General features: G+C 41.5%; 2 protein-coding genes across 2 annotated transcripts; one reads left to right on the top strand and one right to left on the bottom strand.

The window, feature by feature from the left end:
• Window positions 1-919: 919 nt before the first annotated feature.
• LOC107476405 (protein ADP-ribosyltransferase PARP3) lies at window positions 920-5,106 on the top strand. Its single transcript, XM_016096206.3, is given in 17 exon segments — window positions 920-1,061; window positions 1,148-1,425; window positions 1,500-1,695; window positions 1,778-1,897; window positions 1,985-2,042; window positions 2,118-2,187; window positions 2,403-2,546; window positions 2,548-2,694; window positions 2,796-3,033; window positions 3,118-3,245; window positions 3,325-3,401; window positions 3,483-3,643; window positions 3,713-3,922; window positions 3,994-4,096; window positions 4,183-4,265; window positions 4,345-4,488; window positions 4,562-5,106. Coding segments are annotated over 17 exon segments (2,415 nt in total). The 5' UTR covers window positions 920-1,055; the 3' UTR covers window positions 4,814-5,106.
• A 275-nt stretch (window positions 5,107-5,381) lies between these two features.
• Window positions 5,382-7,581, bottom strand: LOC107476406 (beta-1,6-galactosyltransferase GALT29A). The gene has a single exon (XM_016096207.3). It carries the CDS (start codon window positions 6,946-6,948, stop codon window positions 5,635-5,637), a length of 1,314 nt encoding a protein of 437 aa, XP_015951693.1. The 5' UTR covers window positions 6,949-7,581; the 3' UTR covers window positions 5,382-5,634.
• Between the last annotated feature and the right edge of the window lie 6,099 nt (window positions 7,582-13,680).

The following is a 13,680-nucleotide window of genomic DNA, read 5'->3' as shown; positions in this document are numbered from 1 at the left end:
AATAATTCATTATTTTCAACAACAAGATAACTGTTCAAAACTAATTTTAGAGCTTAATTTCAAAAAAGAACGAAGGAAATTACAAAAAAAATTAAGAAAGAGAACACAGAGAGCGAACGAAGGAAAACACAGAAATAAAAGAGAACGTAGATAAAAAATATTAAAAAAATTCGAAAAAAAAGGAAATCCTTTTAAAAAAAGCTGTTATAGATTCACACATTAATTGAAAAGTTGGTTAGACTTGTATGTGAAAATGACTTGTATGTAAAAAATATTTGATTTTTTTATTAGTTTAATGTTAATGATAACTAATTATAATAAAAATACATAAGATTAACTAAAAAAATGTTTTTTGAAAAAAGAGAGAAAAAATCAATTATTCTCATTTTAAAAGTTCTAAAATGAATAAAAACAAAATATTTTTGTGTGGTTAACCTTATATATATGTACTCCTATTATAATTAATTATTATTAATATTAAACTAATAAAATAATAATCTAAATAATAGTCTACCATTTTTAATATTCTCCCTAAATAAAGTACATAATTCATCAAATTTCATAACATAAAAAAATTGATAAAAATGGTATGGTATACTTAAAAGAGTTAATTTATAGCGAATTCAGAAATAAATAAAAATTCATCGAAATAGCTACGACAGTGACTAAGCCAAAACAAAACTATTTAAATGTAACAAACATATTGGTGCATAAAAAAATGTGGTTGATAAAGTTAAAAGAGGAGATGATACAGAAAAAAGAGGGGTATGTATGTGTTTGATAGATAGATAGATTGCATACACCGTTTGGAGAGGTGTAGCGAAATACCAGGTGTCGGGTGTAAAAAGAGGCATTTAGGCACGTGTGAACAGAAGAGAGTTGTTGGTAGACGTGGCACATTGTGATGAGGACAAGAAGTGGATGCTCGTGGCACCTCGGGATATCTCTCAACTTATGCTTATTTAGGGCAGACCTCCTCATAATTGTTATTCATTCACACTTCACTTACTGCTCAAAGTGGGGTTTCTTTAAATCTGGAAATTACAGAGTTCAACATGAAGGTTTGCTTTTTGTTGTTCATGTTTGGTTTTGGTTGGTTTCTCTCTTAGGATCAGAATGAATGTGTATTATACTTGATGGTCATCAGGTTCATGGGGAGGAAGAGAAGGTGATTATGACAAGGAAGCAGAAGGCAGAGTCCATCAACAAGCAGACACAGGATAACAGCCCAAAGAAGGCCAAAATAGAAATTGATGATGATGCCCACAACACCACCAATGGAAAATCCTCATGTGCTGAATTTGACAACTTATCCAAGGCCATGAGCGACCACCTCTCTGTTGATGACATGCGACAAATTCTTGAGGCCAATGGCGTTGATTCCTCTGCTTCTTCTTACTCTGACCTTGAAATCACTAGGAAATGGTACAAGTAAATACATGCATACATACTCTGATTTATTCAAAATAAAACTAATATTATATGTATATATATATCAGTGAGGACTTGCTGTTTTATGGTGCCCTGGAGAAGTGTCCCGTTTGCAATGGGAGCTTAGAGTTCGATGGGAGGCGCTATTGTTGTAGAGGGTTCTATAGTGAGTGGTGTAGCTGCACCTTCTCCACTAGAGACCCTCCCAGAAAGCACCAAACCACCAAGCTACCTGATTCCCTTCACGACACTCCTGTCGCACATGTCCATCTCTTACCTTGTATTTCTATATATATCTTATGTCTCATTTCTTATATTCATCTTCCATGCGCACTATGGCATGCAGTTGTTAAAGAAATATGAAGAAGCTGTTCCTGCTAGCAGGCCTCGTAGGGATTTAGGATCAGCCGACAAGCCTTTCATTGGCATGACCATCTCTCTCATGGGCCGTCTTTCTCGTACGCATGTACGTACTCATACACCACTCCACACTACACACTTTTGTTTATCACACTAACACACATCTCCAATTTGTTGTACTGTTATTAATTAGCATTATTGGAAAACGAATATTGAGAAGCATGGAGGGAAGGTCGCCCACTCCATAATTGGTAATTAATTAAGCACTTGCTCTTGTTTCATTTAATTAATTACCAACTCCCACTTCAAATTTATATTGTTGTTAGGGGCAACCTGTTTGGTGGTTTCACTTGCTGAAAGAGAACGCGGTGGCACTTCCAAACTTACAGAAGCCATGTCAGTTTCCTTTAATCCCTTCAAATCATATGATCATGCATACTATTATCTAATTATTTTTTTATTAGTTTAATATTAATAATAATTAATTAATTATAATAAGAGTACCTAAAGAGTACTTAAAAAATACATAACCTAGTCACCAAAAAAAATACATAAGCTTAACCACAACAATTCTTTTTAACACATACATTAATTTTATTTATGTAATCTAGGGAGAGGGGTATACCAGTGGTAAAGGAGGCCTGGTTGTGGGACACCATCGAGAAACAAGAACCTCAACCTTTGGACGCTTATGATCTTGTCACTCATCTGTCCGCAGTAGCAGGGGATAAACACCATCCTGGAGACGACCCCATTGTTTGTGTCACAGCTCAAGCTTTATGGCAAGAGAGGGGTCTACAAAGATACCAAATTGCAGGAACAAGGAGGCTACATATTTGACAAAGATGGAATTTTGTACAACTGTGCCTTCTCCCTCTGCGACCATGCCCGACAACTCAACCAGTGATTGCAATTTCGCCTTCGTTCTATTCTATTCTATTCTATTCATCTTTGCGTTTATGTGACAAAACCTCCTGATTATTGGTGATGTTGATTTGGAGCAGCTACAGTGTCATTCAACTCATTATGGTCCCGGAGAATCATTTGCATCTATTCTTCAAGAAAGCAAGAGATGGAGACGATCTTAATGCAGAGGAGAGATTGGAAGAGTTTGATAATGTGGATAATGCTCTGAGAGAGTTTACGAGGCTCTTTGAAGAGATCACCGGTAACGAGTTTGAGCCTTGGGAAAGAGACAAGAAGTTCCGCAAAAAGCCACTCAAGTTCTACCCCATTGACATGGTATGTTTCTACTGCTACTTCTAAGCATTAGTATGCTACTTTTGAGATAAAAGAATGCAACAATCTCCTTGGAACGTGGCTTAGGATGATGGAGTAGAAGTCCGGCACGGCGCACTGGGACTGCGACAGCTGGGGATAGCAGCGACACACTGTAAACTTGAGCCTATGGTTGCCAGTTTCGTCAAGGTTTTATGCAGCCAGGAGATATACAGGTATGAACACTGCCTTTTAGAGTTGCAGTTGCTGCTGCTGCTGTTTAGAAATAACCGAATATTGGAATATTGAAATCAGGTATGCGCTGATGGAGATGGGTTACGACTCGCCAGACCTTCCCATAGGAATGGTTACCCAGCTTCACTTGAAAAGATGTATGCAATTTGGCAATATTTTTTTCCCCTGATTATTTCTGTCAAGTACTTTAAACGAGACTGACAAAAGAGGTACATCAGGTGAGGAAGCACTGTTGGAGTTCATAGAGAGGGTTAAGTCATCGAAGGAGAGTGGACCAAAGGCTGAGGCTGTCTGGACAGATTTTAGCCAAAGATGGTTCACTATGATGCCCTCCACTAGGCCTTTCCTTTTCAGAGATTATCAAGAGATCGCAGAACATGTAAGCCTAATGGTAATTTGCTTCAAATCATTCACTTGTGTTAACTGTTAATCACTCTTATCTTCTTAGGCTGCTGCTGCCCTGGAGGGTGTCAGGGACATAACCGTGGCTTCTCACCTCATAGGAGATATGAGTGGCTCTACCATTGATGACCCCCTGTCAGAGACCTACAACAAATTAGGTTGCTCAATCTCTCCCTTGGAGAAGGATTCCGATGATTATGATATGATTGTCAAGTATCTAGAAAAAACTTATGAACCCGTCAAAGTTGGTGACATGGTAATATCTGGAATTCAGAATGTCATCTTTTTGTGTGTTGACGTGATTAATTTACTTGTAATGAATCTCAGGAATATGGGGTTTCTGTTGAGAACATATTTTCTGTGGAAACGAGTGCATGCCCACCCTATGAAGACATAGTGAAGCTCCCAAACAAGGTTCTTTTATGGTGTGGTAAGAAACACGACATCTCAACTTTCTGGTGAACAAAGCGTAATTATGATTATCTTCTCAATGTGGTGATTATGCTTTGATGCAAGGAACACGAAGCTCAAATCTTTTGAGGCACTTGCACAAGGGGTTCTTACCCGCTATATGTTCACTACCAGTGCCAGGATACATGGTACGATAAATTAGTGTTACTGTAACTCGATTCTCGTGATAAGAATATTCTGATCCGTGGCTCCATTGAATTGCAACAGTTTGGGAAGGCGATTGTTTGTTCAGACGCTGCAGCGGAGGCTGCAAGATATGGCTTTACAGCGGTGGACAGGCCTGAAGGGTTCTTGGTTTTGGCGATTGCTTCTTTGGGGAATGAGATCACCGAGTTGAAATCCCCGCCAGAGGTAAGGCACCTAAGAGTAGAATAGTTTCTTCGATGTTTTCTTTGACATTGTGAAATGTGATTGCATGGCACAGGACCCGGCATCTTTGGAGGAAAAGAAGTTTGGAGTGAAGGGGCTGGGGAAGAAGAAAACAGACGAGTTAGAGCACTTTGTTTGGAAGGATGACATCAAAGTCCCTTCGGGAAGGATAGTTGCATCAGAGCATAAAGAGAGTCCTTTGGAATACAATGAGTATGCTGTTTATGATCCTAAGCAGGTGAGAATATGCTACTTGGTGGGAGTCAAGTATGAGGAGAAGGGAGCAGTGATGGACACCGCAGAGTGAAGAGACCAGCATTTTGTGATGGTGGACCATGTGTTTTGGCTGAAGCTCTTTCAAGTTTAGTAAGAAGTGGAAGATGTGTCCTCTTTTTCTTTTCCTTTTTCTTTTTCTTTTTTGGTGTACATTACATACCTGACTGCAACAGATTAGGTTACTATTGGAGTGCAGTGCTGTGAACTTTTTATCTAATGTATATATAGAGTAGTGAGCAGTCACCTTCTGTGATGTATCTTATGTTTTTAACTACTCTTAGAAATATAAAGCAACGAGGTCTCAACTGAATATTATGTCAAAAAGGAGGACTAGCTGATCTTTTCTTCTTTGAATTAATGTCGCGTGGATGCTTCCACTAAAATCTTATATATAATTCCTAAATAGTTATTGAGAGGATAATATTGCTAAATAGTTCTTAATTTTCAGTTTGTCTCACCAGTTTTGCCTAGTTGTCTGGAAATCTAAATGATGGAACACACAATCCAGCATATTGAATGAAATCATTTGGTTCATTCAAGGACGGAAAAGAAATAGACCAAGGACAAAAGAAAACCAGGTGACAGAGAAAGAAGAAAAGTTATAGATATGATGGCATGTTTAACCATTAAGCGTGTCTTGTTCTACCAAAAATTTACACTTGTTGGCTTGTTACTGCTGCCTTAAGGCTACAATTTTTGGGGGGAGATTACAAACTTGACAATAATACAAAACTTTGAACCTTGAGTCACCGTTGTTTAACTTTCCACTATCTATGCATTTCACTACAAGTATGACAACAAAAAATTTCAGACATCATGATGAAAGAACCACATAAAAAAGATAGGCAAGAGTCAGTGATATAAAACAACAGGGGGGAGGTTGAAGTTGTCTGAGAGGAATGGTATAGGGTTGTGGCGATCAACAAGGTCGCGGTAGAACTGATACTCAGCCTCGTAATCGTGCAAATGGAGCTCAGCCTTCTGGTTGGTATGATAATGGTGTTTGGCAGAAGCTGATTTACCAAATCCAAAGATGCTAACTTTGTCACAAATGCCCAGAGCAAGCATGACGGCCTGCAATCCAGAAGAGTAATGGAAGAGAGCCCCATCATGGGCACTCCCCCACTCCTCCAAGGTCTTGCCACTTTCCTCTACAAACCTCTTCAATGAATAATACTTGACAATCCTTGCGCACAAGACATCAAACCTGGGATCAGTTACCAAGAGGGGAGCCTTGTGGGAAGCATTGCAGACAGTGAAATCCAGAAAGTGGACGGCCTGACAAATATACATAACAATGGGGATGTGAGGCCCATAAGGGTGGCAATAGCATCCAACTCTTCTGGCACACAGGTGCACAATGTTGCTATTCACAAATGATATTGTTGTCTTCTTCCCAACCTTGTTCTCAAAGTTATTCACCCTCGCATTGTTCAGCCTTATCACTGCATCATGCGAATCAATCAACCTACCATAATCACTCTTCAACAGGATCCCGCTGTTCCCCACAACCGCACAAGAACCGTATTTTCGTAAATTCCCATCCAAGATACCGTTTTTCTTGTCAATGGGGGCTTTCACCAACCGAATCAGCTCATCCATGATATTTGCTTGGAATCGCTTCTTCCTCGCCCAATCGTTCAGGACCTTACGGAAATCAAGCCAGTAACGGTAGAACAGAGGGGAACGGAGCGTCGCCGGAATGGTGCTCCGGGAGGAGGATCTGTCTCCGGCGCTGGCGACGTCGTGATGGATGATCCGCCGCCACGAGATGAAGGTCCGGTGGCGAGCCTGACTGCCGAAGTTACCATCGAGGAGCTGCTGGATCTCCTGCTTGGCCTTGTCCTCGCCGATCTCGATGGCGGCGTGGCGGAGCAGCGTGGCGTTGAGCTGCGGAGGAGGAGGAGGGGGCGCGTGGATCAAGAGGACGCGCGTCTCGAGCTCGATGGAGAGGAAGGGGCGGCGAAACATGGTGCGTGAGGTAAGGGTGGCGACGAAGACGAGTAGGAGGACGAGCGCGAAGAGTGGTCGAACGGTGCGTTTCATGGGGAAGGCGTTCTTCATGGTCACTAAATTTGGGAATGAAGGGTCGACGGCGGCGAAAGTTTTAGGGTAGGGTGGTTCTGTTTCGGATTCATGTTTGTCTTCGGAAACCCTAGAAGGCATAGGTGAAGGAGGAGAAGACAATGGGGTGTGGTTTTTTGGAGGTAAATGTTGTGACCTGCATAGGGCGGCGTTTGGTTTGAATCTGGCGAGTTGTTGTCAAAAAGTGATTTTTGTCATCGTTGATGCTGAGAGCTGAGAGTTGAGGGATAATAGAACAGAACCCTAAAGGAACAAATTAAAGGTTAAGCTGTGAAATGGCATGGAAGAGGATGAAGAATGTGTTGCAGTTGCGGAAGCTGAATAATTTTTCTCCAGTGATGTGTGTAGTTTCAGCTTGGAACATCGAGCATGAGATTTTGGGTTCCTAATGGGTGGTGAGAGAATGAAAATATGATATTTCTAAATCAGGTTTTGTGCTGTGAGGTGGAGGTAGTGGTGGTGGCTTTAATTGTTATTGAAGATTAAAATGGTGGTGGTGTTAGAGCACGTTAAAAAGGCAATGAATTGAGTGGTGGAGGAAAGCCACACTACACTGACTGTGGGGCAAAGGCCATTATGGTGTGAGAGTGAGCGAGATGTGTGGAAAAATTTGGGAATGATAATATAATGTTCTATGCCAAAGCAAGGATTTTCATTTCTTGTTATGCATAATTTAGATCTGCAGGTGGATTTGGAAGCTCTTGCATAACTAGATTATATCATGGAAGGATAAATAACTTTTGTTACTGTACTCTCATTCAAATTAATATTATGCACTAAGCATTGTACATTTAATAACAAGACTGTCAAAAACTCGCATCTTCTTATTGTTATGTTACCACCGCCCATCATGTCCCTCAATTGGAATTATGGCAGTGACCCGCACTATAAGTAAACTTTTGCCTCCAAACAAATACAATATAACAAAGATAAAGATCAAACTATTAAAATGGGGATTTACCTAAAAGAATTTATTTTTAGAAAAAGTTAGTAAATTGATAGAGCAAGAAATTAATTATTATTAAATCTATAACTTTTACTTTAAATGTGTATTTTTATTATTTTAATTTAAGAATAATTAATGTATTATGTGATTATTTTATCAACTTTTTTTTATTTTCAAAAATTTTAATTCTACCTAAAAATGCTTTAAACTTAAAGATGTTTATTTATCCAATTCAATAAATGTATAATAAATTAAAAATATTCACATTCAAATTATATTTTTTATACATATTCTCTAATTATAGTATATTTAAGTAGTGTTTTTAAAATACTTATTAACAAGATTTTTAAAATTACGGACAAAAAAAATGTTTAAAAATAACTACAAAAGGTATAATCATATAAAATTAATTATTTGTATAAAATATATATTAAAATAAAAAATATATATTAAACATAATTTAAATAATATATACACCTTATACATAAATATATAATAGCTAATTTAATAGACTTTTTTAATATACACATAATATTTTTAAAATTATATTTATAATTAATTTAAATTAGTCAAATAATCATTTCACTAATTTGCTTAATGGTGAAATTTAAATCTAGTACTGCTAGTTAATTAGCTAGACGCTTAAATAAAATTCTAATTGTTAATATATAAACTAGTCTTTAACATGTGGATCGAATAAATATTCTAAAGAACTATAATTAAATGATATCCATTTAATAAAACTGATCTAACAATGATAATTGTTCATATCCTGACCCAATGACAAAGGCTCAGGTCCAAATAAAAGGCCTAATCTGAAGGGTTAAGCCTAGCTAAGTACCGACCTCCGCATAAGAAGTCGGTATCAACCACGACTTGCTCTAAAGAAGTCGGACGTGAGATTAGCTGGCAGATAAACACTCATTCAAATGAGTAACCGCCCCTAAAATATCTCTAACCACTTCATAAAGCCATATCTTAACCTCCCCAAGATAATGGGGCGGTTAACACCCTAAAGATACGGCACTACTCCAACGGTGGTTATTGGCTCACCACTATAAATACACTGACACCCCTCAGGTATCTCTAAGCCCAATACTCTCTAGACCTGCTCACATCCTTGCTAACTTAGGCATCGGAGTGTCTTTGCAGGTACCACCCCCCATTCACTCACGAACACAAGTCGGACGGAGTCTCCCGAGCCGTATACTCCTACGGATACCTCCTCCTTCACACATTTGGGCCAACCAACGCCATCCATTCAGTCAATCTCCGGTTACCCCACCGTAACATTGGCGCCGTTGCCGGGGACCCGAGAGATCATCCATTGATGGCGGACAGATCCCATGAAGAAGGCCATGTGGAAACAGATTCCGAACAAGAGAATCTGGACACAGGTAATAACAATGTGGACTTAGCCCTCCACCAGGACGTTAACAATCAGCAGAGAGAGGGCACCTCCGGGGTAAAAAATCTGAAGGCAAACTCCTCAGACGAGCGCGAATCAGAAAAAGGCGGACCATCCCACGTAACTGAACTAATGGGGTTAGTCCACAGCCGCCTGGAACAGTTAGAACAAGAGCGGGAGCGACAAAAGGAAACGGAAAAGTATCTAAAAGAGGAGATGGAACGGCGAAAAGAGTTAGAAAGAAAACTCTTAAAGCTCGAATCTTCCCTCAAGAATCACAACTCCCGCGACGAACAAGAAGAACAACTCTTGGGCGGAGAAGATCCTTTCAGCGAGGACATAATGAGGGCAAAAGTTCCGAGAAACTTCAAAAGCCCTGATATGGACCTCTACGATGGAACTACGGATCCAAAGCATCATCTGAGCACTACGATGGAACTACGGATCCAAAGCATCATCTGAGCAATTTCAAAAGTCGGATGTACCTGGCTGATGCTTCCGACGCTACACGATGCAAGGCCTTCCCGACCACTTTATCGAAAGCAGCGATGAAGTGGTTCGATAGCCTCCTCCCGAGGTCGGTTACTAGCTTTGAAGACCTCTCAAGGAAGTTTTTGATGAGGTTCTCAATCCAGAAAGACAAGGTGAAACATGCACCGAGCCTCCTGGGAATAAAACAGGAGGTCAGAGAGTCTTTACGAGCTTACATGGAAAGGTTCAACAAAGCATGTTTGGAGATCCAAGACCTGCCCACAGAGGCAGTCATAATGGGGCTAGTCAATGGGCTCAGAGAAGGTCCCTTCTCACAGTCCATATCTAAAAGACACCCCGTTTCTCTAAGTGATGTACAAGAAAGAGTTGAAAAGTACATCAATATGGAAGAAAACGCCAAGTTAAGAGACCTGAGTTGGCGATCTGGACCCCCTCCCTCAACTAAAGAGAGGGAGAGGGAAGCCAAGAAAAAGGAAGAACTCGGTCTCGAAAGGCCAAGAAAATATCACTCTTATACTCCTCTGAAAGCTTCTATAGTCGATGTATACAGAGAGATTTGCAACACTGAAAGGCTGCCACCCCCTAGACCCATTAAAAATAAAAAAGGGGGGAGTCGCAGCGATTATTGCGAGTACCATAAAATATATGGTCACTCCACTAACGACTGTTACGACCTTAAGAACGTGATAGAAAAGCTGGCTAGAGAAGGTCGGCTTGATAGATATCTCATGGAAAGGTCGAACAGTCACAGAAAGAGAAAGCGAGATGATATGGATAGAAGAGATCCACCACCACAGACCCCAGAGAGACATATCCATATGATCTCAGGAGGATTTGCGGGAGGAGAACTCACCAAATCTTCTCGCAAAAGACATCTCAAAAGAGTCTACCAGGTCGGGGAGGAGTCACCCGACCTCCCTACCATCTCCAAGTCGGGGAAGAGTCACCCGACCTCCCTACTATTTCGTTCACAAAAGAAGATGGGCAAGGGATAATCCCTGGACACGATGATCCAGTGGTAGTAACTATGATCCTAGCAAATGCCCATCTCCACAGAACCCTAGTAGACCAAGGAAGCTCGGCGGACATTCTTTTCAAGCCAGCTTTCAATAAGTTAGGGTTAGATGAGAAAGAGTTGAGAGCCTACCCCGATACCTTATATGGATTAGGGGACACGCCAATAAAACCACTAGGATTTTTGCCCCTTCACACCACTTTTGGAAAAGGGGAAAGATCAAGGACTCTAAGTGTAGACTTCATAGTCATTGATGAAGGGTCAGCCTATAATGCCTTAATTGGCAGGACTACCCTTAATCGGCTCGGAGCAGTGGTATCCACTCCCCACCTCTGCATGAAATTCCCGACCTCAACGGGAATAGCAACGGTAAGAGGAGATCAAAAATTGGCGAGGAAATGCTACAATGAAAGCCTAAATCTGAGAGGAAAAGGCAAAGAAGTCCACACTATAGAGCTCGATGGCGCAAGGGCCAGAGAAGAGCTGCGACCTCAACCGGGAGGAAAAACCGAGGAGATACAAGTCGGTGGGGAGGAAGGAAAAAACACTTACATAGGAGCCAACCTAGGGGAAACCCTAAAACAAGGGTTGGCTGAACTCCTAAGAGCTAATTCCGACCTCTTCGCTTGGAAGCCTTCCGACATGCCCGGGATTGATCCCAAGCTCATGTCCCACAAGCTCTCGGTTTACCCAGGGTCCCGACCTGTACAACAAAGAAGACGCAAGCTCGACACAGAGCGAGCCCTAATAGTAGAAGAGCAAGTACAGGCGCTCCGGGAGGCCGGCTTCATTAGAGAGGTCAAGTACCCAACATGGCTAGCCAATGTAGTGCTAGTCAAAAAACAGAATGGTAAATGGAGAATGTGCGTCGACTATACCGACCTAAATAAGGCATGTCCTAAGGACCCTTATCCCCTACCAAGTATTGATACCCTAGTGGACTCCAGCTCGGGGTACCAATACTTATCATTCATGGACGCCTACTCGGGATATAATCAAATTCTGATGTATGAGCCCGACCAGGAGAAAACATCATTCATCACACCCAGAGCCAACTATTGCTACGTGGTCATGCCATTCGGATTAAAGAATGCAGGCGCCACATATCAAAGGTTGATGAATAAAGTGTTTTCCCCCCACCTGGGGAGCCTAATGGAAGTATATGTCGACGACATGCTAGTAAAAACCAAGGAAGAAGTCGACCTCTTATCCGACCTCTCACAAGTCTTTGACACCATAAGGTTGCATGGGATGAGACTAAATCCTGTAAAGTGCGCCTTCGCGGTGGAAGCAGGAAAATTTCTAGGATTTATGCTAACACAAAGAGGGATTGAGGCCAATCCCGATAAATGTAGAGCCATCCTAGAAATGAAAAGTCCGACTTGTTTGAGAGAAGTCCAGCAGCTCAATGGCCGGCTTGCAGCCCTCTCCAGATTTTTGGCAGGATCGGCACTAAAATCCCTTCCACTATTTTCTCTATTGAGGAAGGGATGCCAATTTGAATGGACTTTGGAATGTGAGGAGGCGTTCCAAGAGTTCAAAAGGTTTTTAAGCCAACCTCCTATCCTAACCCGACCAGTACCAGGAAAAGACCTCGTTCTGTACTTATCCGTAGCAAACAGGGCTGTCTCGTCGGCCCTGATAAAAGAAGACGAGGTCGGGCAACACCCAGTCTACTTCATCAGTAAGGTCTTGCAAGGCCCTGAACTAAGGTACCACAAACTAGAAAAGTTTGCCTACTCCTTAGTAATAGCCTCACGAAGGCTACGACCTTATTTTCAAGCTCACACAATAAGAGTCCGTACAAACCAACCCATGAAGCAAATCCTTCAAAAGACGGATGTTGCAGGGAGAATGGTTCAATGGGCAATAGAGCTCTCCGAGTTTGATCTGAGATATGAAACTCGGACAGCAATTAAAGCCCAATGCCTTGCCGACTTCGTGGCAGAATACGCAGGGGACCAAGAGGAAAAGCCGACTACATGGGAACTCTATGTAGACGGATCCTCCAACAAAACGGGAAGCGGCGCAGGCATAATATTAGTAGATGAAAGAGGAACCCAAATAGAGGTTTCCTTAAAATTTGAATTTCCGGCTTTAAATAATCAGGCAGAATATGAAGCCTTTATAGCCGGACTAAAATTGGCAGAAGAAGTCGGTGCTACAAAAGTGATGATATACAGCGACTCACAGGTGGTGACCTCCCAAATAAGTGGAGAATATCAGGCAAAGGACCCTAATATGAAGAGGTATTTGGAAAAAACTTTGGAACACCTTGGGCGCTTTGCAGAAACCGAGGTCAAACACATAACTCGGGATCTAAACAGCAGAGCGGATGCCCTATCCAAGTTAGCAAGTACCAAACCAGGAGGAAACAACAGAAGCCTGATTCAAGAAACCCTCCAAGAGCCCTCGGTAGCAAAAACAGAAGATAAGCAAGAAGTACTTGAGGTAGTCGGTTTAAACCTCGGATGGATGAATCCCTTAGTCGAATACTTGAAATTCGACATCCTCCCTAAGGAGGAGAAAGAAGCTAAAAAGATCCGAAGGGAAGCACAGCATTACACCTTGGTGAGAAATGTCCTCTACAGAAGAGGGATATCAACACCATTGTTAAAATGCGTACCGACCTCAAGAACCACCGAGGTATTGGAGGAAGTACATAGCGGGATCTGCGGAAATCATCTCGGAGCAAGATCACTAGCCAGAAAAGTAATCCGAGCTGGATTCTACTGGCCGACCTTGCAAAAAGATGCCACAGAATTTGTGAAAAAGTGTCAACCGTGCCAGATGCATGCAAATTTCCACGTGGCTCCCCCAGAAGAGCTCATTAGTATCACTTCTCCATGGCCTTTTGCAAAATGGGGAATGGATTTGTTAGGTCCTTTTCCCCAAGCGCCAGGACAAGTCAAATACTTGATCGTGGGAATAGACTACTTCACAAAGTGGATA

The sequence above is a fragment of the Arachis duranensis genome, chromosome 3, assembly GCF_000817695.3.
Source record: "Arachis duranensis cultivar V14167 chromosome 3, aradu.V14167.gnm2.J7QH, whole genome shotgun sequence".
NCBI classification, from domain to species: Eukaryota; Viridiplantae; Streptophyta; class Magnoliopsida; order Fabales; family Fabaceae; genus Arachis; species Arachis duranensis.
Note: the sequence above shows the minus strand (reverse complement) of the source record. Positions and strands in the feature narration are given on the sequence as shown.

What these genes read in the sequence shown, in the direction of transcription:
- LOC107476406 (XM_016096207.3), bottom strand. Translation starts at nt 6,948, where the DNA reads ATGCCTTCTAGGGTTTCCGAAGACAAACATGAATCCGAAACAGAACCA.